The 24,813-nt window shown below is 40.8% G+C and overlaps 1 protein-coding gene across 14 annotated transcripts in view; it reads left to right on the top strand.

Moving 5' to 3' along the window:
- PIGG (phosphatidylinositol glycan anchor biosynthesis class G (EMM blood group)) overlaps positions 1-24,813 on the top strand; it is a 435,347-nt gene that overhangs the window by 287,642 nt on the left and 122,892 nt on the right. For 11 of the 14 annotated variants that reach the window (XM_075603704.1, XM_075603687.1, XM_075603714.1 and 8 more), the window contains one exon: positions 1,274-1,468. The exons of 2 other annotated variants lie outside the window; for them this stretch is intronic. In XM_075603704.1, coding sequence (XP_075459819.1) covers positions 1,274-1,468 — 195 coding nt within the window. Of the gene's footprint in view, positions 1-1,273; positions 1,469-12,692; positions 12,781-24,813 lie in introns of those variants that run through there. One more of the 14 variants, XM_075603763.1, reaches the window with a different exon arrangement.

The following is a 24,813-nucleotide window of genomic DNA, read 5'->3' as shown; positions in this document are numbered from 1 at the left end:
TCACCCTGTTATAGGGGAGAGTATTCACTGATTTTATTTTTGCTATTAATATGCACAACTCTTTATACTATAATGAAGTTTTTTTATTAACTGCTTGTTTTCTTCTCTTTTTTCTTTCTTTTCTATTTTCTTGTTTTTGTAACAGAGACATTTGACGAGATACAGAACGCTTGTACCCTGATGTTGATATAAATGTACAGATTGTGTATTTGTATCTCCCTCTAGCTCTGCACCCAAGGTTTGGTCTGGTTTTGTTTGTTTTTTTTATCCCATTTTTTAATATGTCTATGTTTATATGGCGTATCAGTATATACAGAATCATGGGTGACTTAAGATAGTTTTTAGTCGTGGGTGTGGAGGCAGTGGGGTGGCTTTAGTGGGAGAGATGGGAGCAGATTGCACCCGATACCCGTGACATAGCTGGTGTATTCACCATTCATTGGTGGACGGCACCTGCACTGCACAGGGGCCGTGTGTACTGATGCCTCCTTCCTCCCCCTTATACCAGACCTTACGCTGTGCTATCAGGCATATCCAAGAGACCCGCGCATGCGCGTCTAGTTGGTCTGGGGTGGGCGGTGTAACTCCTTGATAAAATGCTAACAGCACAAAACGCATAGGAGGGTTGTACCCTTCACCGTTTTTTAATGCAGCTTGAATAAACATAATTTTTTATTGCCACACGGCCTGTTCTTGTAGCTGTGCACCACACACAACACTTCTTTACAGCATAGAGATCTACCCCATTAATCTAGAAGAGGAGCATCTACAGTATATAAAACTAAACTGTTAACCACCTACTTCTATGTCCAACTGGCATTTTCCTTACCTTCTCCCAAAGCAAATGCATAGAGCGTGGATCCGTACGGCCTTTTTAAACCCCCTCCTAATGAAATAAAGGCGTTTCTCTTTAATCCATATCGGGGATAAGAATGACATTTGGCAGTTTTACAGAGACTTTCAATGTGTCCAAAAAATCTGATTGTTGGTTTTTAAGAACCCGTTTACTGAAAATGCCAGTTTGCAAAACAATAATGTATGTTAGAACACTTGTAGCCTGACATTGGCTGAACAGATTTTTTTACAATTACCCCACATCTCTAGACCTTCTGTAGTTCCATAAAGGGACTTTTTCTTATCTAGATTGAATCTGTTTTTGACATATTTTGACCAAAAGGTTGTTTCAGATGGTCCTGCAAAAGATTTGCTGTAATGATTATTATGAATATCTTTTTAGTATCCAAACATATAGGCTTGTTTTTGTTTCTTCCAGCTCTGAACACAAAACACAACTCTCATTTCTGGTAGCGATCGCCTTAGTCATTATATTTTTTTTAGTTCAAGGAAGATGCTCTTGTGTGTCAAAAGTAGCGTTGGCTTTTGGGTTCTTGGGTGTCTACAGTTACAGAGCAGCTATTGGAAATGTATTGTATCCATGGCAACAAAGCAACAGTAAAGATATTTCAAAGTAAGTATGTTTTCAATTATTTCTTCTAACTTTTATAGCAAGTTTTTGTTTATACTGTACATTTAATTAATGTTTGCATTAACTATAGTGTAATTATGTAACATCGTGGTAAACCTGAGGTACACCTACTCTCCATGTACAGTATATGCAAATTATTTACATGTAAAACATGCTAATTAATAGTATATGTGAAAGTTCTTATCACCATACAGTTTACACTTAAGCTGCTGTGAATTTTTTTGCCGGTTTTTAACCAAACACTATAAAATTAGGATGGGTATAAAAGGGGAAACAATCCTCTAGTAAAACTTAGATCAAAAATCAAATTTGCGTGTCTTCCATAGATCCAACAAACCTGTTGTATTCACCTATTGGTAAAAGGAGCTACCCGGGCGCTACCCCACAACGGAATAAATATGGAAAATTAACTTGTTCTTTTTAGAACAACACAACCTTATAAATCCTACTAGTTCTCATCTACTTCTCGGTCTCTTCCTATGACTCTAACAACCTCAAGAAGGATCTATCAAGGATCCTTAGAAAATATGGAGACAAAAGGGAAAAAGGGGGGAGCACAGGTTGAGGTACACTAAATGATAACAAATTGTCTAGCTCTGGGATGTAAGTCCCCAAGCTCATAAACGTGGTGATAATGGAGTGTATAATATCAAAGACACTTACACGGCCTTGTGTAAGTGCTGTCACATCAAGGTTTCTTTTCTTCTTCTTCTTCCTTCTGTATCCTCTTTATACGAAGTTTCTTTTCTTCCTCTCGGTTCTTGATAGTAGGTTCTTCAGGTAACCAGCTGCCGCTAAATGCGAAGTCTCCCTCAAAAAGAATTGATAACACAAATTGTTTTAGAAACAATGCAATTTCAGAAGGGCAACTGTTAATTCCAATGAATAATAGGAATATATATATATATAATGCAGAAATAAAATACTGCAAACAGTCACACGGGCAAATGTGAGTGCAATCTTGAGGGGGGGTATCTCTATCCTCTCTGTATCCAAATAATATAAATGCAAGGGATACTCCTGTTAAGATAAAGGAGATCAGGGTTAGGGAAATTGGGAGATAAAATTATAATACTCACACGGCCACGTGTGAGCTCACACGTGGAATGGTATCTTTTCTTTCTATCCCTGAACTGAAGTGGAGCAATTCCTCTGTGTGTTTGCACCAAATGAAAGATGCACTTGGAAACAGAGTCCAAATAGTGTGGTAACTTTATTAAAACATATAAAAACGCAAATAAAAACAGAAAAAAGCCTTTAGGTCTAACACCAAAGGGGCTGGGAAATGGAAACGCCAACCAGTCCTTAGGAGATCCGTTTCCAGGGCGCATGGTGCGCAGATCACTCAACCCGCGTCTGGGTATGGTGATTGACTCCTCTGTCCTGGTCCTAGACGGTGGCCTCACTAGTTCAAAAAAGCTCAGAGGTTCGAACCACGTTTATGAGCTTGGGGACTTACATCCCAGAGCTAGACAATTTGTTATCATTTAGTGTACCTCAACCTGTGCTCCCCCCTTTTTCCCTTTTGTCTCCAGGTATTCACCTATTGTCACATTTCTTACTGATCTACAGACATAATGTGTATGGTTATAAGACCTCCATATGCCAATGTTTATTTAGCCTAGTACTTTAGAGGTAAGGAGCCTCAAAATGGATTGGTTGCACCCCACCTTTTCTAATTGTGTTGTTTCTTTAAGTTTTGCATGTTCCTGGTCCTCTGAGATTTTAGTAAGCTACAGTAGATCACATTTTATGTTTGCACTCATGAGGTCACTTTTTTCAACTTATTAAGAACCATAATTACTGTATTTCAGCAGCAGGAGGAATTGCACTTTTTCTCACAATAAACCTGGAAAATAAACATTTGGAATATGAATAAATGAATTTACTGATATATATCCTTATTTCTTTAATGTCCCTCATGGCAGTGCACACAAATGGGGAGTTGGCGTTTCCTACTTTGGGATAGGACCGTCCTTCCAACTTAAAACACCTCTGAGATCCTAGCACCTTAGGTTTTTGTTTAGTCCTACCTGCCTCAGGGTAGCAGGGTTGTTCCCTCTCATGGATGTAGTTTTCAGGCCGCTCACACAGCCGTTTTACCAGGGACTGTTATCAGAGTCCCCCGGAGCCACACTGCTTGCTGTTGCTAGCAGGGGGAACACTTCCACGCCCGAATGTGCCGCTGTCTGTGGACCGCAGTGGTCCCTACATGCTTGCACAGTGTATTGTTCTGTATCAGCCACCAAGTGAGCACGAGTATGCAGTTTGAGGCTTAGGCCGAGTTCAGGGTGGATGCTACAGTCGCGACCGTCCATGCGCGCCTCAGCCACGCGCTCCTGCAGCCCAGCGATCTGTGCCTTGGCTGCAGGAGTTGGGTCGCGGCATTTGGGGGCGAGGTGAACGTGTCACTGAGATGGTTCGCTGAACCAGCTCACGCTATGTGACTGAAGCCCGAAATGTCATTTTGGGTTTTGGCGGCAAAAAGTAGCAACGTTAACGCTGTACTTTACCGCCGGTGGAGCTTTCAGTTTGAAAACTCCCACCAAACAACCCGAAATTGTGACGGACGCGCGCACGTCCGTCAGAATTTCGGGTTGTTCGGTGGGAGTTATCAAACTGAAAACTCCACCGGCGGCAAAGTACAGCGCACGTCGCATAGCATCCACACTGAACACCCACCCTTAGTTAGACCAAACCGGAAGTGTGGATCCAGGACCAGAAGTGAGGTTCAGCGTTCTGAAGAATCTTCTGAGCATGGCCAGGACAAACAAAGTATGTATTGGGGTCATTGCAACAAACCACCCCCTCTTGCGGGTTGGATTAGATAGGTCACTTACAGACCCAGAATCAGACCAAGCCTTTGATCAGAGGGTGTTAAGGCTGACAGGGTGACTTTTCGTCCAGATGATAGATATCCCCCTGCTTCTGGTTTCACAAACTATATTATGCCCGCTATATGGGTCTGGAGTATCTAAAGTTAGAACTACTAAACACAACAAAGCTGTAGCTAATACTAAGCACCGCTGTGCAGTTTTTGCTCTTTGTGATGGAAAATTGTCCCCTAATTATTTCAAGAAAGCATGTGTTGATTGTATAAAGAATATAGCTTGATGAATAAAACATTTTCATGGATTAAAAACTTTGCTATGAAGACCTTCTGATACAGTCAAGAATAAGGCATTACATGATTCAGACACACAGGAAGTTTTTGCTTTAGTTTGGGAAGATTTATCATTTGAAGATGAGGAAGAAATTAAGACAGTGTCTGAAAATGTTAATATCGACACTGTGGATTAAAACCATTAAGGGTATGCATCAGACAATTAATATAGTAGACGTCAGAGAAGATCCCAAGTCAGTAGATAATGTATTTATGGGATCACAAAAGAAAATCAGGTCGTTCCCAGTTCATCAGGTCATAAAGGATATCATTCATAATCAATGGCAACATCCAGATAAGAGATATTCTATGTTTAAAAATGTATACATTTTCTGTGCTGGATAAATCGCATTGGGATAACCTCCCACCCCTCTCCCAAAGGTCAATTCAGCAGTGGCTAGGATTGCAAGAAGAACAACCATTCCTCTAGAGAATATTTATTTTCAAGATTCTATGGATCCAATGGATGGGGTTCTGAAGAAACCATATTCTACTGTTGGAGCAGCTTGCAAACCAATAGTTGCGATGGCCTACGTATCTAGAACCTTGGAAATTTGGATTTCGGCAATGGTAGAACGGCTAGAAGCTGGAATCGGCAGACAAGGGCTCTTTAAAGATTTGAACTCTATAAGGAAAACAATCTATTTTAGAAGAGATGCCTCATTTAAAGCTGTACAACTTATGGCCAGATGAACACCACTATCCGAGTCAGCCAAACACCTGGGCTGCAGATGCTTTGTCATAAAACAAGCTGCTTTATCTTCCTTTTTCAGGTAAAAACTTGTTCGGTGAAGTACTTGACATCATCTTACTAAAGGGTTTTCTTGCCACAGGAAAAAAGATAGAACAAGAAATTTTCGTCAGGACAGGCAGTCCTTTCATGATGCCAGATCTTATAGATCAGGAAGAGAATATCACAGACGTGAGTTTCGTCCTACCCTGGAAGGAGTCAACCTGGCTCTAGCCGGATGTTTCCAAAGCCTTCCTTCTGAAATTTTGGAGACCTTGTCCATCTTCCGTAGGAGAAAGAATCTTTGTTCTGAAGACGACATTGGACTCATGGATCCTAGAGAAAAATTCTAGAGCCATAACCTTTGGTTACAAAGAGTTTCTAGAGAACCTGTTTTAGGTATTGGATATTCCAAGGTGCAGACACAAACAACTAGCTTTATGAAAGTCTATCCAGATTACTGTATTTGCCAGCAGCACCAAGGACTTTCACAAAGGAAATCTGTTATAATTGCTTTTCTCGAGAAAACACTCCCCTACAGTACATACTGTAGAATCACAGACACCTCTAGGGATTGTGCCAACTACTCTCCATCCAACTGGAAAATGGAAATACACACCAACAGAGCAATGAGTTTGCTAGGGGCTTGTTCTTTGCAGCCGTGCTACTTGCAATCGCATATATCAAAATACAAAAAGGGTCAAACTGCACACCAGTCTTAAAAAAATAAATAAAAAAATATTGAAAAATCGATATTTTGATATAAAACTATACCTTCATCAGGCTCAAAAAGGCGAAAAGATGGCGATGCACACCAAACGGGACGTGACTAGAGAAATTTGAAAAATGTAATGGTCAGTAATCATGCAACAAGCAGGTGAAAAATCCTCTAACCCGTTTCATACCGATAGGTAGTTTATCAAAGAGTGACTTCAAATGATAAAAGCAACCCTTAAATAGCGGTTCCCGGCGATCATGTGAGGAGGTGAGTGCAGATCAATGAAGTCCGCCTCCACCAGGGATACAAAGTTTCCAATTAAAGAAAATAAGATTTAAACCTGAACGCACCACTTTGGGGGCATACATTCATGAAACACACCCAAACACACAAAGTGTCATAACATTATGATTAAAACAATCCGTAACATAGTAACAATGTGATTAAAACCAGGTATTCCTGCAAGTGCTTGAGATGAAGGAGAGATTTGTCTCATGTGGAATACTTTTGTAACAACGTGTATATATAATATAACAATACAATTTTTTTTACATTCTCATATGTAATGAAACAAATGACAATGCTAATGGTCAAAGACCATAGGAAAGAATCAAAAAGAAGTGTAAAGTAGTAAGTGTACATGAGGTGTACTAGCATATGTTAAATTTAATACAAATTAAGGATCAAGAATCCCTACTTCACTAATATTGTTGATTCATATTACTGTATATCAAAAACGGTTATGTAAAGTACAATAAACAAATTATAGTTATTTTACAGGTAAACTAAAGAAAGACAGATACTGGTATATACCCATAAGTGCGAAAACCTGTAAAAAAAAAGTATGTTTAAATGCATATACAGTTGTGTGAAAAAGAAAGTACACCCTCTTTGAATTCTATGGTTTTACATATCAGGACATAATAACAATCTTCTGTTCCTTAGCAGGTCTAAAAATTAGGTAAATACAACCTCAGATGAACAACAACACATGACATATTACACTGTGTCATGATTTATTTAACAAAAATAATGCCAAAATAGAGAACCTATGTGTGAAAAACTAAGTACACCCTTACTGCTTCCATAGGAATTAAGATGCTAAGTAGCAGACAGGTGCTGCTAATCAAATTGCCTTGATTAATTGATCATCAGCAAGTGTGACCACCTCTATAAAAGCCGAACTTTTAGCAGTTTGCTGGTCTGGAGCATTCAGGTGTGTGTTAACACAATGCCAAGGAGGAAAGACATCAGCAATGATCTTAGAGAAGCAATTGTTGCTGCCCATCAATCTGGGAAGAGTTATAAGGCCATTTCCAAACAATTTAAAGTCCATCATTCTACAGTGAGAAAGATTATTCAAAAGTGGAAAACATTCAAGGCAGTTGCCAATCTTCCCAAGAGTGGACGCCCCAGCAAATTCACCCCAAGGTCAGACCGTGTAATACTCAGAGAAATTGCAAAAAAACCAAGAGTTACATCTCAGACTCTACAGGCCTCAGTTAGCATGTTAAAGTTCATAACAGTACAATTAGAAAAAGACTGAACAAGTATGGTTTGTTTGGAATGGTTGCCAGGAGAAAGCCTCTTCTCTCTAAAAAAAAGAACATGGCAACCCAGCTTAGGTTTGCAAAGTTGCATCTGAACAAACCACAAGACTTCTGAAAAAATGTCCTTGGGACAGACGAGACCAAAGTGGAGATGTTTGGCCATAATGCACAGCGCCACGCTTGGCGAAAACCAAACACAGCATTTCAGCACAAACCCCTCATACCAACTGTCAAGCACGGTGGTAGAGGGGTGATGATTTGGGCTTGTTTTGCAGCAAGAGGCTGCAAAGGGGTTTTGTAGAGGACCTGGGAACCTTGCAGTCATTGAGTCGAACATGAACTACTCTGTATACCAAAGTATTCTAGAGTCAAATGTGAGGTAATCTGTCTGACAGCTAAAGCTTGGACGAAATTGGGTTATGCAACAGGACAATGATCCCAAGAACACCAGCAAATCTACAACAGAATGGCAGAAAAAGAAAAGAATCAAGGTGTTGCAATGGCCCAGTCAAATTCCAGACCTCAACCTGATTGAAATGCTGTGGCGGGACCTTAAGAGAGCTGTGCATAAACAATTGCCCACAAACCTCAATGAACTGAAGCAACGTTGTAAAGAAGAGTGGGCCAAAATTCCTCCACAACGATGTGAGATACTGATAAAGTCATACAGAAAACAATTACTTCAAGTTATTGCTGCTAAAGGTGTTCCTACAAGCTATTGCATCATAATGTGTACTTAGTTTTTCACACATGGCTTCTCCATTTTGGCTTTATTTTTGTTCAATAAATCATGACACGGTGTCATGTGTTTTGTTCATCTGAGGTTGTATTTACCTAATTTTTAGACCTTCTAAGGAACAGATGATTGTTATGTCCTGATATGTAAAACCGTAGAATTCAAAGGGGGTGTACTTTCTTGTTAACACAACTGTATAACAAAATCATAGAATATTAAACTATATTAAACAAATGCTCTCAAAGCAATGGTAGTATATATATATATATATATATATATAGCAACTGTAAATATTACTGTATGTTCATTTGCATGTCTTATACAGGTCTGCAACCCTGTCTTTCCCCATTGTCACCCAGCATACAGCGCTTCCACTGCAGCAAGGGATTCTGGGAAATGACATGCAAATGAGCACTCAGTGCCGCCTTTTGTCTCAAGCTCGTATTACACAAGCCAATCCTCAAGCCAATGCATGCTGTTTTAAACACAGTTTTTAAACAGAGGCTGGGATGAGATGCAAAGCCAGTAGACCTACTCACATACATGTTTCAACCTTGATGGGTATCATCAGTGTGAGGCTGGTCTTAATGGCTAGCATGTTTGAGACTAAACTAGGTAATCACCACTGTCATTAAGGTAATGGTGGGTAAAAAAGTGACAAAAACCCTCCACAGTAAAGCATAAAGCAACTGTAAATATTACTGTATGTTCATTTGCATGTCTTAGACAGGTCTGCAAACCTGTCTTTCCCCATTGTCACCCAGCATACAGCGCTTCCACTGCAGCAAGGGATTCTGGGAAATGACATGCAAATGAGCACTCAGTGCCACCTTTTGTCTCAAGCTCGTATTACACAAGCCAATCCTCAAGCCAATGCATGCTGTTTTAAACACAGCTTTTAAACAGAGGCTGGGATGAGATGCAAAGCCATTAGACCTACTCACATACATGTTTCAACCTTGATGGGTATCATCAGTGTGAGGCTGGTCTTAATGGCTAGCAGGTTTGAGACTAGACTAGGTAATCACCACTGTCATTAAGGTTATGGTGGGTAAAAAAAAGTGACAAAAACCCTCCACAGTAAAGCATAAAGCAACTGTAAATATTACTGTATGTTCATTTGCATGTCTTAGACAGGTCTGCAACCCTGTCTTTCCCCATTGTCACCCAGCATACAGCGCTTCCACTGCAGCAAGGGATTCTGGGAAATGACATGCAAATGAGAACTCAGTGCTCATATATATCCAGAAATGGAAAAACGAATGTCCCACCGTGTGTTTGTGTGTGTGTGTGTGTGTGTGTGTGTGTGTGTGTGTGTGTGTGTGTGTGTGTGTGTGTGTGTGCGTGCGTGCGTGCGTGCGTGTGTATATATATATATATAAAGGTTATGTTGGGTAAAAAAAAAGTTACAAAAACCCTCCACAGTAAAGCATAAAGCAACTGTAAATATTCCTGTATATTCATTTGCATGTCTTAGACATGTCTGCAACCCTGTTTTCACCATTATCACCCAGCACACAGCACTTCCACTGCAGCAAGGGATTCTGGGAAATGACATGTAAATGAGCACACAGTGCCACCTTTTATCTCAAGCTCACATTATATGAGCAACCCTTAGCCAATGCATGCTGTTTTAGACCCAGCTTTTAAGCAAGGGCTTGGGAGATGCAAAGCCAGTAAAATTATTGAGGAACCAACCAGGAGAGGGGTAGTACTGGATTTGGTCATATCAAACAATGTAGAAGTAATATCAAATATTCAAGTCCTGGAACATTTGGGTAACAGTGATCATAACATGGTCTCATTTGAAATAAATTATCAAAAAAACAGATTACTTGGGTTCAACAAAGACTTTAAACTTTAGAAAGGCAGATTTTAATAAACTGAGGTCTAATCTAGTAGTAATACAACGGGATGATGTTTTTGCAGGGAAAAATATAGAAGATAAATGGGCAATCTTTAAAACATTGTTAGAAAAGCACACGTATCAGTGTATACCCTTGGGTAATAAGTATAAAAGAAATAAGTCAAAACCAATGTGGCTAAATAAACAGATAGGGGAGGAAATGGACAAGAAGAGGAGGGCATTTAGAATCTTTAAGTCAGAAGGGACAGAGACATTGTATCAGAATTATAAGGAATGTAACAAAAATTGCAAAAGGGCAATCAAATTAGCAAAAATGGATAATGAAAAAAGGATTGCAATAGAAAGTAAGGTCAACCCTAAAAAGTTCTTTAAGTACCTTAATAACAAAAAAATGAGAAAAGAAAATATAGGACCCTTTCAGTGTGAGATGGGTAGGCAGATTATTGGAGATAAGGAAAAAGCTGAGGTATTAAACAAATTCTTTGCCTCTGTGTTTACCAGGGAAGAATCAAGTTCAATAGTAGCGCCACAGGAGGAAGCCACAACCTCCATATTAATGACCAATTGGTTAACTGAGGAAGAAGTTCATAAGCGACTTGAAAAAATTAAAGTAAATAAGGCACCTGGCCCCGATGGCATAAATCCAAGACTTCTCAAGGAGTTAAGCTCAGTAATAGCAATACCATTATATTTAATATTCAAGGACTCCATTTCCACAGGCTCAGTACCACAAGATTGGCGTAAAGCAGATGTGGTGCCTATATTTAAAATGGGAGCTAGATCACACCCGGGGAATTACAGACCTGTAAGCCTGACTTCAATAGTAGGGAAACTACTTGAAGGTTTAATACGGGATAATATTCAGGAATACCTAATGGAAAACAAAATTTTTAGTAATAGTCAGCATGGATTTATGAAGGATAGATCTTGCCAAACTAACCTTATTTGTTTCTTTGAGGAGGTAAGTAGGAATTTAGACTAGGGTAATGCAGTTGATGTGGTCTACTTAGATTTTGCAAAGGCTTTTGATACGGTTTCACACAAGAGGTTGGTGTACAAAATAAAGAAAATTGGACTCAGTAATTATATATGCACCTGGATTGAAAACTGGTTAAAGAACAGACAACAGAGGGTTGTCACAAATGGAACTTTTTCAGGTTGGGCTAAAGTCGTGAGTGGAGTACCTCAGGGATCGGAACTGGGACCCCTGCTTTTTAACTTGTTTATTAATGACCTTGAGGTTGGGATCGAGAGCAAAGTCTCCATCTTTGCTGATGATACTAAATTGTGTAAGGTAATAGAATCAGAGCAGGATGTAATTTCTCTTCAGAAGGAGTTGGAGAGACTGGAAACGTGGGCAGGTAAATGGCAAATGAGGTTTAATACAGATACATGTAAGGTTATGCATTTGGAATGCAAGAATAAAAAGGCGACTTACAAATTAAATGGAGATATATTGGGGGAATCCTTGATGGAGAAGGATTTAGGAGTGCTTGTAGATAGCAGGCTTAGCAATAGAGCCCAATGTCATGCAGTAGCTGCAAAGGCAAACAAGATCTTATCTTGCATCAAACGGGCAATGGATGGAAGGGAAGTAAACATAATTATGCCCCTTTACAAAGCATTAGTAAGACCACACCTTGAATATGGAGTACAATTTTGGGCACCAATCCTTAGAAAAGACATTATGGAACTAGAGAGAGTGCAGAGAATAGCCACCAAATTAATAAAGGGGATGGACATTCTAACGTATGAGGAGAGGCTTTTTTTCTAATATAAATAAATCTAATTTAGCTAGCCTCTCCTCATAAGTTAGATTGTCCATCCCCTTTAATAATTTGGTGTCTCTTCTCTGCACTCTCTCTAGTTCCATAATGTCTTTTCTTAGGATTGGTGCCCAAAATTATAGTCCATATTCAAGGTGTGGTCTTACTAATGCTTTGTAAAGGGGCATACACTGGCGACCAACTTTATTCTTACTTGGCTAGCTCCGCGAATTTCAGAGGATCCCGGTGATGTGCGGTTTTGTGTCGTTTTCTCCCAGGGTATATAGCGTTATATTCGCGGCTGTGATTTAAGCATTTTATTCCCGCTGGCTGCAATACTGCAATGCCGTGTAAAAACGCATGGAGGCGTTTGCGAGCTGTTGTCTCTGAAGTCTAATACCTTTGCGGTTCAACCTGCAGTACACAGTCTGTGCGTGCGCGCGCAGTAATAGTAAAATTGCATATTTAATTTATTTTAAAGTACAGTACTGTACATGCTCGGACCCTGTTGGGGTGAAGTGAGGGGGTTCCTAACATCTGGGGGAAAATGAATTTTAATTCTATGGTGAGTACTGTCTTGTTGCCGTATTATTTTGGTGGGGCTGGCTGGGTACTTCTTTAGGGGGCTGACCATTACTGTACTGTACATTAAAACTTTTCTTTTTTTTTTCCTCAGAAAAGAAAACGGCTAATGGGGGGATTTTGATGAATAATATTGTACTGAATGCTGATGTTTTCCGGCCGTACAGTATACTGTGTAATAAACCCTGATTAAATAAAACTATGCATTTATTCTACATACACTGGCGACACACTTTATTGAAGTGTGGCCAGTTCCGCAAGCCGGGAGATTTCCCGGCTTGCAAGTGGCAGCCCCTCGGCGTGCCGCGCGTCTCCGATGCGCGGTCACGCGTCATCGGGTGCCTGCGCCCCCTGCACGCGCGTCCAGGGCTCCCCGAGGGAGCCCTGGTGTCCCGCGATGTGGGGGACGGCGGCAGGGGGTTCCGGGGGACCCGGCGGACCCGGCAGCAGTAGGGAGAGCGCCCCGATCGGAGGGCGCTCTTCCGCTGCTTTGGCGCGTGCCCGGCACCCTCCGGCGCGCGCCAGTATACTGCTGCGGCCGAGAACGGGCAAATGCTCGAATAAACTCGGCCGCAGCAGTATTCAGTATCGTTTCATTATTTGTCTTCCACAGTATACTGTACAGTGGTATAGAGTGCCTAACATCTATGGGCAAAAAGAATTTTATTCCTAGGTGCCTAGAACAGAAGTTCCCACGCCAATTGCCCGTGAACTTGACCGCGGCCCTAAGTAGTTCCCACGCCAATTGCGTGAATATAATGTAAAATAACCCGTTCTGTGGGTCTGAGCGGGTTGAAATTTACCTGGTCCCCATGCGGGAGGACCCTTGCCATAGTGGCAAAATATCAGCCTTCCAAGACCCCCGAAACCGGAGATACCAAAAGACAGTTTAAAAGCACATTACCAAAGTGGCTTTTTTTCTGCCATGCAAGTCAATGGCAGAAACCTGAACTTTAACATCACCCTGACTCCGTTCTGTTGCCACGAGAGGGTCGCAATTTGCCATGCAATCCTGCCGCAACTAGGACTACATGGTGCCCGAATCTGAGCCCTCTAGCTCGAACCGAAACGGAGTTCTGGGTTCCAGGTTTCTGCTCATTCTGACTTAGCCGGTTCAAAGCTTTCTCCGCCATTTGCGCTCAATCGTAGGACCCTCCTCGCCAGCGTGACCCTTTCTCGCCGCCATTACTGCTGGGACCCTGTTTGGGTCAAGTGAGGGGGTTCCTAACATCTAGGGGCCAAATAAATTTTATTTCTAGGTGCCCTAAAACAGAAGTTCCCACGCCAATTGACCTAGTTCCCACGCCAATTGCCGTAGTTCCTACGCCAATTGCGCGACCAGCCAGTAAAAAAACAGTGCAGCAAGCCTCTACAGTACATTTGTTACACTGGCAAAGGAGCAAATGGAAACAATGTGAGGCAATTCAACATGGTCTTTTATTGGTGGAGTCAGTACAAAAACATTTATTTACAATATTGAAACATTTAAAGTGCACAGCAATTCAAAACATCAACACACAATAATACATTCTGCAGCCTTTATTACATTCTTCTGCCACAAAACATTTTTGGTGCATGGGGCACAGGGAGTTAAAGTGACTTGCTTTTTATGTACTATATTTGGGGGTTGTCTTTGGGGGTTTATTCATCCAATTATTATGATTAACTGCCTTTTGAAATGACAATGCTGTTAACTATTTCAGCCACACACCTCCAGAGTTTTTAATCCCTCCCTAGCCAAGCATATTGGCATTGTGTTCTTAATCCGCCCATAGCCGAGCTACAAACACAGTACAATACGCCTGCGTCTAATCACACCATCCCCCTCCCCCAAACCTTAGAGGCCTGTTGTTAGAACGGTACTGTAATGCTTTGAAAAGTCCCCTCTCGAATTTGAAATGTAAATCTGATGTGCAAAGCACTGTGAGAATTGAGAGTACACTGAGACAGTATTTCATCAGGGTGTGAAAATATTTGTCAGTCACTATGGTTTACAGTCACATGTTTTTAATACAATACAGTACATTCTTTAATATCTTTAAAATAAAAATATATAAATCCTGGTATAAATCCTGGTAAAATATTTTATAAATAAATAAATAAAATAATTCATTGGTGCACTGTAGGGGTGGCTGTAAATGATTATGATTCGCAGGAAAGTGAATAAATATTTATTTTATTTTAAAAATAATCAGGAATAATACTGTACATACAGTAATGCAATCTTTATTAAGTTATTTTGGCAGCTTGAAATTGGATATCCATTTGGAAAACCTTTGTGAAACATGGGGAAACATGAGTAATGCACATTTATAAGAATATCAGTTAATACTACAGTATATACAGTACAGTACTGTAATGTAGTGTATAATATACTGTACTGTATATACTGTATAGTAAAATTAATTTTTCTTTAGTCTTTATCTTTTCCTCATTCTGTCTGCAGTACAGTAGTTCATTGAGAGAGGAGAGGTTTTGTGTACATCATTGCTGCTGTTTATATACTGTACATTTGACTGTACAAGCAGATTTGACTGGACACAACGCCCCCATCCCCCTAGGCCACCGTTTTTCCTGGAACGACAAGAAAACCAAAAATTAGTGCAGTTACTGTACTGTATTATGGCAGAACTACTGTAGGTGGCTAGTGCAGCTTTCTCTGGAAAGAAAAAAAATGGGGCAGTTAGTAGGTAGTTACTGTAGTACTGTCCAACTAGTGTACTGTATACCGTACTGGAACTACTGTATACTCTGACTACTGTTAAATTCTATGTATCTGTAACCTAATGGCTGGTGCTGCTCTCTCTGTAAAGAAAAAACTAACTACTGTATACTCTTACTATCTGGAAAGAAAAAATATGTGCCATACTTATCTGTAACATACTGTACTTACAATACTACAGCACAGTACTACTTTCCTGATGCTTGCCCATTACGCGCGATGACAATGGGCAACACAGTGGCAATATGGTCTATATATTTATTGCAGCATTCCACGGTGAGTACATCGTTCCAAAAACTCAGTATGCCTTTCAACAACTCGTCCTTTTTGGAGGGTTTCACAACTTTCCGGATATGGTCCTTCAGCTGATGCCAGACCATTTTGATCGGATTGAAGTCTGGCGACCTGTCATTGGAAAGAAAGGACAATTGGTTTAAGAGCTAAAAACAGTGGGGAACAAAAATGGGACACGGTCTACTGCACTTACTCCGCTGGCGTCTTCACCCAGTTGATGCCGCGCTCAAGCATATGCGCCGTTGACGCAGTGTGCTTGGGATCGTTGTCCTGGTAGAAGCGGTGACCATTGGTGAAGTCGCGTGGGATGTATTGCACTATCTCGAGCACAATGTTGTCTTGGAAGTAAGCTTTATTCATGATTCCTATAGCAAGAAAAGAAAAGTGCTCAAAAAACTGCACAATAGTACAGTGAAGCAAGTAATGCTATATATTAGTAATTACAGGGTAATAAATCTGCGTCCATCAAAACAGTGGAATAGGTGCATTTAGTGTGTTTCACACAAGTTACCACTCAGCAACTGTTGTCAGAAGAGTCTGCAGCTTGCTTCTCTCAGCGGGGGCGCTACGTTGGTTCAGGAGCAGGATTAATGTCCAAAACCCCTCATCCAGCAGTACATCGCTCCCAAGGGGATTTCCCTTTACAGCAACCACGCTCCGTTGCAGGTATTGGTGCTTGGTGGGACCGCTCGCGCTTCCAAGTCGTCTGGTGCAGCTCGTGTAGCTCAGCGAGCAGATCCACTGTGCGGGGGTGAGACCTCAGCTCTGCAAGGGTACACTCGGCGTGCCACGTTGTCGCTCCGTCGCGAGATACTGCGTGATGACGTCACAGTCTCCGCAGCAGCGAGGGAACCGGCAGGGAAGCAGTCAAAGTCTCTCAAAGTCTCTCATATGCCCAAAATTACCACTGGGAGTAATACTAGCAGGGTGAAGCCAATGGAGGCAATGGCAATATTAAGGCACTAGATAAAAATCATCCAACATGTTTCGTAGAATAAACTACTTCTTCAGGGAATAATTTAGCCATTACCCAGAGGTCTTAAGTACCTAACAAAGATGTCTCATTGGTCAAATAATTAAAAATGGACCAATCATCTAGACTAGGTAATGGTTAAAGTGATAGGGAATATGAAATCATTACTTTTAAAACAACAACTTTATTAACTACATACATAATAAAAAGATTTTATAAACATATAAACTAAACCTAGCATAAATAATTAAAAGCATGCTGGAATAAAAGAAACACAATATTAGTACTAAAATAGATAGTATCATATAAAAGATGCAAGTAAAAGTAACAATATAAATACGTATAGACAATAGAACAGAGCAGGGAAAACAGAGATACATAGATCAGTGATATCCCTTGGGTTTAAGTGGAGAAAGGGGCTAGAAATTTTTTTAAATAAAAATTCCTCTTAATAAAGTGCCCAGATGTCAACATCCTCATTTAACCCCTTAGGGGACATAGTATCTAACTTGTGTATCCAATATGTCTCCTTAGATGATAGTGTTTTAACTCTGTCCCCACCTCTTCTATTTACAGGAATAAACTGAATCCCCTTAAAAGTGAGACTGGACGGATCTTTGTTGTGGTGTAATAAAAAGTGTCTGGAAACACTGTGTTTTTCAAAACCGTTTTTTATATTTCTGACGTGTTCCTGGATACGAACTTTAAGGCTGCGTTTGGTTCTGCCTACATACTGATATCCACACGCACATTCCAATAAGTAAACAATGTGTGTAGATGTACATAAAATATACCCCATCAGAAAGGGTTGGATGCAGTCAACTCCTTTTTGGAAGTAGACCCCACAATGCACCCATTAAATAGGAAATTTATTCTCGAGTCTATTAGTTTCATATTGAAACATAATTATTTTCTGTTTCTTTCCACTTTCTACCTGCAGGTTTGCGGAACTGCAATGGGTACTAGGTTTGCCCCCAGTTTCTCAAACCTGTATGTGGGTAAGTGGGAGTCTCAGTTCATTGTGCCCGAGGAACCCTACCACAGGAATGTCGTTGTGTGGAAACGCTACATAGACGACATCCTGTGCGTGTGGGATGGTGATTATGCATCGGCCAGTGCATTTGTAGATAACCTGAATAGGAATGATTTCAACCTTGAGTTTACACATAAGGTGGATGCAACCCAGATAGATTTTCTGGATTTAAGACTTACTTCCAGAGCGGATGGCACTGTGGAGACTGAAACCTTCTTTAAGGATGGAGATACTAACAATTTGCTGATGGCGAATAGTAATCACAAAAGTACATGGATAAAAAATATACCAGGAGGGCAATTTGTCAGACTCAGACGTAACTGCAGTAGTTTAGAGGTTTTTGACAAGCAGGCTAATAAACTATTTTTGAGATTCAGAGAGAGGGGATACCCTAAGGAACTTCTCGAAAGAGAGATTATAAGGGTACGTAACATGGATCGTAAAGATATGTTAATTCAAAATAGAACCAAGACAAGAAATAAAATAGGCCCAATAATGAAAAATGAAATTTTAAATGTGGCCTTCATTACGGATTATAATTCTGTACATAGGGACATCGAAAAGGTTTTTTATAAACACTGGGGTATTTTGTGCAATGATCCCATATTGGAATCACATCTAGACACTAAACCATGGTTTATCTATAGGAGAGCCAAAAACATTAAGAATTTGCTAGCACCTAGTGATGTTTTTTTACGTAATAACACTACAGTACAAAAGAATTGGTTAGGGCCTAAACCAAAAGGCAATTATATTTGTGGTAAGTGTAGTATTTGTAAGTACCAACATCCTGACAAAAATACATTTAATTCTAAAAACACACAAGAAGTTTTTAATATTGATGACTTTATTTTATCTACATCTACACACATTGTTTACTTATCGGAATGTGCGTGTGGATATCAGTATGTTGGCAGAACCAAACGCAGCCTTAAAGTTCGTATCCAGGAACACGTCAGAAATATAAAAAACGGTTTTGAAAAACACAGTGTTTCCAGACACTTTTTATTACACCACAACAAAGATCCGTCCAGTCTCACTTTTAAGGGGATTCAGTTTATTCCTGTAAATAGAAGAGGTGGGGACAGAGTTAAAACACTATCATCTAAGGAGACATATTGGATACACAAGTTACATACTATGTCCCCTAAGGGGTTAAATGAGGATGTTGACATCTGGGCACTTTATTAAGAGGAATTTTTATTAAAAAAAATTTCTAGCCCCCTTCTCCACTTAAACCCAAGGGATATCACTGATCTATGTACCTCTGTTTTCCCTGCTCTGTTCTATTGTCTATACGTATTTATATTGTTACTTTTAGTTGCATCTTTTATATGATACTATCTATTTTAGTACTAATATTGTGTTTCTTTTATTCCAGCATGCTTTTAATTATTTATGCTAGGTTTAGTTTATATGTTTATAAAATCTTTTTATTATGTATGTAGTTAATAAAGTTGTTGTTTTAAAAGTAATGATTTCATATTCCCTATCACTTTAACCATTACCTAGTCTAGATGATTGGTCCATTTTTAATTGTTTGACCAATGAGACATCTTTGTTAGGTACTTAAGACCTCTGGGTAATGGCTAAATTATTCCCTGAAGAAGTAGTTTATTCTACGAAACATGTTGGATGATTTTTATCTAGTGCCTTAATATTGCCATTGCCTCCATTGGCTTCACCCTGCTAGTATTACTCCCAGTGGTAATTTTGGGCATATGAGAGACTTTGAGAGACTTTGACTGCTTCCCTGCCGGTTCCCTCGCTGCTGCGGAGACTGTGACGTCATCACGCAGTATCCGTGACGGAGCGACAACGTGGCACGCCGAGTGTACCCTTGCAGAGCTGAGGTCTCACCCCCGCACAGTGGATCTGCTCGCTGAGCTACACGAGCTGCACCAGACGACTTGGAAGCGCGAGCGGTCCCACCAAGCACCAATACCTGCAACGGAGCGTGGTTGCTGTAAAGGGAAATCCCCTTGGGAGCGATGTACTGCTGGATGAGGGGTTTTGGACATTAATCCTGCTCCTGAACCAACGTAGCGCCCTCGCTGAGAGAAGCAAGCTGCAGACTCTTCTGACAACAGTTGCTGAGTGGTAACTTGTGTGAAACACACTAAATGCACCTATTCCACTGTTTTGATGTACGCAGATTTATTACCCTGTAATTACTAATATATAGCATTACTTGCTTCACTATTTGGCGTTGTGCGCTGTTTCTTTTGTTTCCATTTCTTAGAGTGTGGGGGGTGCTGAGCCACCCCCTGTGTTTATAGCAGCAGACGCCTCTACAAATGCACGGTTATGTGATATAATTTCTTCATATATTCACCCTCACTGTGGTTATTGTGATTTATTTCTTGGTCACTAATTATGTGGTTTAGTCACTGCACTTTATTTATATTCTAAATTCTGGGTTAGATAGTAGCGCTATGGAGATATTGATCTTGATATTTAGATCGTGCACTCCTTGATACACCCACTTAAAGAGGTGTCCTGCACTGATACAACTTTGACAGTGCTCCCTGTGCTCACCCACAAACTATATACAACATATGCGAGCTGGCAATGATTCCCTCAGTTACAAAGGGTTAGAACTGTAGCTGAGACAGGGTGCACGTATACCTGTATAAGACCACATCTCTATATGTTGATTTGACCTAATAGAATCATGATACATACACCAGCTGGACCTTCCATCTGACATACAGGGTGACTCTACAATTACAATAGAAAAAACCTGTCCCGTTTTTCAATGCCAAATTAATAGGAAAAAACATGTCCCGTTTTTCAATGCCAAATTCTTCTGTTTAGTTTTGGATTTTAGCCTTTTCATATCAGCACATTACATCAGTGCAGGCAGCTACCATACAACCTAGGCTTGCTACACACACTATTAAGATTTGGCTGAGTATCAGTAAACATTTGTATGCATTGATCTTTCACACACTGTCTCAAACATTTCCTATTTTGAGCCATTTGGCATGAGATCACTATCCCACACTGGCACCGACTAGGGATACCCAGTAGTAGTATAGACTTATCCAGTATATTTTTATCTAAGTGAATTACACCACACAACATTGTAAAATATTTAATAAACTTTTTTTATTTTATCTTGTGCTTTGTACATTTCATTCACCCCTGACCATAGTATATTATAAGGGTCTGCTGTGCGCCAATATAAGGGACCTTTTGTACCTGTCTCAGGTACACTCCCCCATCTCTTAGATAGTAGCGCACAGTATTTTCTCTGTTTTTTACAATAGTACAGTACAGTGCATACGGTAAGGCAACACTAGTCAAGTACAGTGCATTAGGCGACATTATATTTGATACATTTTACCTTCAAAGATGACAATGCATCCCGGTCCACGCCTAGAGATGGCACCCCACACATGCAGCTTCACAGGGTGTTTTGGCCGCGGCTTCAAAGATAAGCGGCCTTTTTTGTGGAACGCAAATCGTGCAAATCTCTCCAGCGACACAGTAGACTCATCAGTGAAGATGCAATCCTGGAAAGTCTCCCCGCTGTCGATCCATGCCTGGGCCTGGAGCACTCTTTTGATTTTGTTTGCATCCCGTATCATGGGGTACGCTCTGTAATGACAAGAAATAAAAAAAATTAGCGGCACAGTGCAGTACAGTTTGCGAAACAACACTTTTACCTCCTGTACTGTCCAGTACTAACCTCACACGTCCATATTTCCATCCAATGCTGCGTCTCATCTTCTTTATGCTGCTCTCGGATACAGTCAGATTGTGCTTTTCCTGCAGAGTGTATTTGACCCTTAATGCACTCCTCTCATCATTCTCCTCACTTATTTTGTCCACCAGAACAGTTGTCTCCCTACAATGTAAAGAAATTATATTGTTTTATTAATATGCAGCAATATAAAATGTATATAAATGTAATGTTGTAATATACAGTACATTAAATATAAATAGCCAAAATATATATACTGTTGTAAGATTAATTGAAATATACAAAAAATGTATACTGCTGTACTATAAATATAAATAGACAAAATATATATACTGTTGTAATATAAATATAAATATACCAAATAAATATACTGTTGTAATATAAATATAAATATACAGTACATCCTATTCAGTATATACCGTTGTAAGATTAATTGAAATATACAAAAAATGTATACTGCTGTACTATAAATATAAATAGACAAAATATATATACTGTTGTACTATAAATATAAATATACCAAATAAATATACTGTTGTAATATAAATATAAATATACAGTACATCCTATTCAGTATATACCGTTGTAAGATTAATTGAAATATACAAAAAATGTATACTGCTGTACTATAAATATAAATAGACAAACTACTGTACAGTATGTTGTAATATAAATCAACAGAAATAACAACAGTATTACAGTAGATACAGAACTGTACTGTAGATGTACAGTACAGTTTTCTATATTTTTTTTTTGTTAAGTTTTATAAATATACTTACGCGTTTGTTACCCTTGGTGCCTTTTTCCGGTCTCTGTTTTTTCCTTGTGCATGATAGCTCACGGTGGTTAATGGCACAACGAGGTCAGAAGTAGCTAACCAGCGTTGGATAGCAGCAATTCGGTGTCCGCTCCTGTACATCTCCTTAATTCGCATGCTGAGATCCTTTGAAATCTTTTTTTAACAGGCATTGCTGCGAGTAGAAAGAAATACAAACACAAGAATGTATATTCGATGTTTAGTCGATGTGTATTCTATGTGCAGTCAATCCACAAAATGGATGGTGTATTTATACGGTAATGACTCACATTAGAGTACGCCCACTTTCAACACCTGTACCTGGCCGCCATGCATAAAAGGTCACACACTTTGCATAGGCCACCACTACAGGATCTTTATCTGAACTTGCCCTTGTCCAGATACTGTACTGCATTGTGCCACCTGTTTCCATGGAGCATCCCCGGTTCTATGGACACAAGAACCCTCTCACCTCTGCCGTGCCTGTCATGCTGAAAAAGCGAAATGCAGGAGCCGTTTCCACGCCAAGGGCAAAGCGACAGGCTAAGGCAAATAAAGAAAACCTTCTGCTGACCCCAAAGGCTAGGGGTTTTCTTAGACGTAAGCCTCATTATGTGAAGAAGATATACGGTAATACGCTCTCTACACAGAATGAATGGCAGCCAACCCATCGAATCCGCAGACCACTTCCTCCCATATGCTTCGACGACTCTGCTGTAGCTGTTCCGGAAATCTTCATCCCGTCTTCTCCACCCCCATCTTCTCCGGTTCCATCTGACGACGCTGCCGCCTCTGAAATCCACGGGTCACTGTCTCCTTTGCGCTTAGATGACTCTGCTTCTCGCCCGGAAATCCAAAGGTCACCTTCTCCATCCCTCTTCGACGACGCTGCCGCTTCTCCTCTACCGGGTATCCACAGGTCACCTCCTCCACTCTCCATCGATGCCGCTTCTCTCCATCGAACCCCCATCTCATCCTCCGTTGCACCCATCCCCCCAGATGTCCAGACGCCATGCACAAGAAGCAGCTCGTTGGACCGAATGCTGAATGAGATAAATGTGGATCTCCCCGGGAATTCTATTGTGCTGGCAAAGATAGATCTGCTTCTGGAGACCATGCTAAATGTGGAGCAACGGATGCTACATATGGATCAATGGATGCTACAAATGGAGCAAGGGTTGGATCAACGGATGCTACAAATGGAGCAACGGATGGAGAAGATAGAGGCTGACATTGCAGGCATACATTATTTGCTCGGTGCTAATGCCCCTGTTTCCCCGACGCCGGAGCAGGAGGGTGACATGGATGTGATGAATGGGAGCATCGAACCCCTTCCATCACCAAGCGCCCCCCCTCCACCACAAGATGTAGTGTACATGTATGCCGTTGAGGAGGACATGACAACCCCATCAAGACCACGCCAGGAGACAACACGGCGACCACGACCGGAGGAAAGCTTCCTCCCAGACATCCTACCATCGCCCGTCGCCACAAGCACACCCGCTCCCAAAAGACCTACACCCGCTCGCATCGAAACAGTGCCCGACATCACCCTGCGCGATCTGCCAGCAGCACTTAGGGAGAAGTATACTGTAGGGTGATGAGTGCTGGTGTACCCCACAAGTATGCCTTGATCATTTTTAAGCACCAGGTTCCCTACACGTTGTACTGCGAGTGGGTGTTCAAAGTGAACTACGATGGGAATCGCCTAAAAAAGGCCCTTCCTGCCAATTTAAGGAAAAACATTGTGGAAGAATTGCAGCGCTTTTATACAGTTACAGATCCTGTAATGAAAGGCGTTAGAGACTGCATTAATGGCGTTTTGCGCCATGCAAGGAATCGGCCATAGATGGACAATGTGGAGGACTGTCAGTGAGACCATACTGTTGTGCTGAACTGTATTGTACTCTCCATGTTTTGCCCTGAAAACCTGCCCTGTTTGCTGCCCTCTAGGACTGAACTGGTGCAGGTCTGACTGACAGTGTTGGGCACCATCCCACTGTACTGTATACAGTACTGGGTTTCTTTAATAAAGGAGATGTTACTTAAAATGTCACTAATGTTAACTCCCTTTGCCCCATGCACCAAAAATGTTTTGTTTTGTTGATGTTTTGAATTGCTGTGCACTTTAAATGTTTCAATATTGTAAATAAATGTTTTTGTACTGACTCCACCAATAAAAGACCATGTTGAATTGCCTCACATTGTTTCCATTTGCTCCTTTGCCAGTGTAACAAATGTACTGTAGAGGCTTGCTGCACTGTTTTTTAACTGGCTGGTCGCGCAATTGGCGTAGGAACTAGGTCAATTGGCGTGGGAACTTCTGTTTTAGGGCACATAGAAATAAAATTTATTTGGCCCCTAGATGTTAGGAACCCCCTCACTTGACCCCAACAGGGTCCCAGCAGTAATGGCGGCGAGAAAGGGTCACGCCGGCGAGGAGGGTCCTACCATTGAGCGCAAATGGCGGAGAAAGCTTTGAACCGGCTAAGTCAGAATGAGCAGAAACCTGGAACCCAGAACTCCGGTTCGGTTCGAGCTAGAGGGCTCATATTCGGTCACTATGTAGTCCTAGTTGCGGCAGGATTGCATGGCAAATTGCGACCCTCTCGTGGCAACAGAACGGAGTCAGGGTGATGTTAAAGTGCAGGTTTCTGCCATTGACTTGCATGGCAGAAAAAAAGCCAC

The sequence above is a fragment of the Ascaphus truei genome, chromosome 1 (assembly GCF_040206685.1).
Source record: "Ascaphus truei isolate aAscTru1 chromosome 1, aAscTru1.hap1, whole genome shotgun sequence".
NCBI classification, from domain to species: domain Eukaryota; kingdom Metazoa; phylum Chordata; class Amphibia; order Anura; family Ascaphidae; genus Ascaphus; species Ascaphus truei.
Note: the sequence above shows the minus strand (reverse complement) of the source record. Positions and strands in the feature narration are given on the sequence as shown.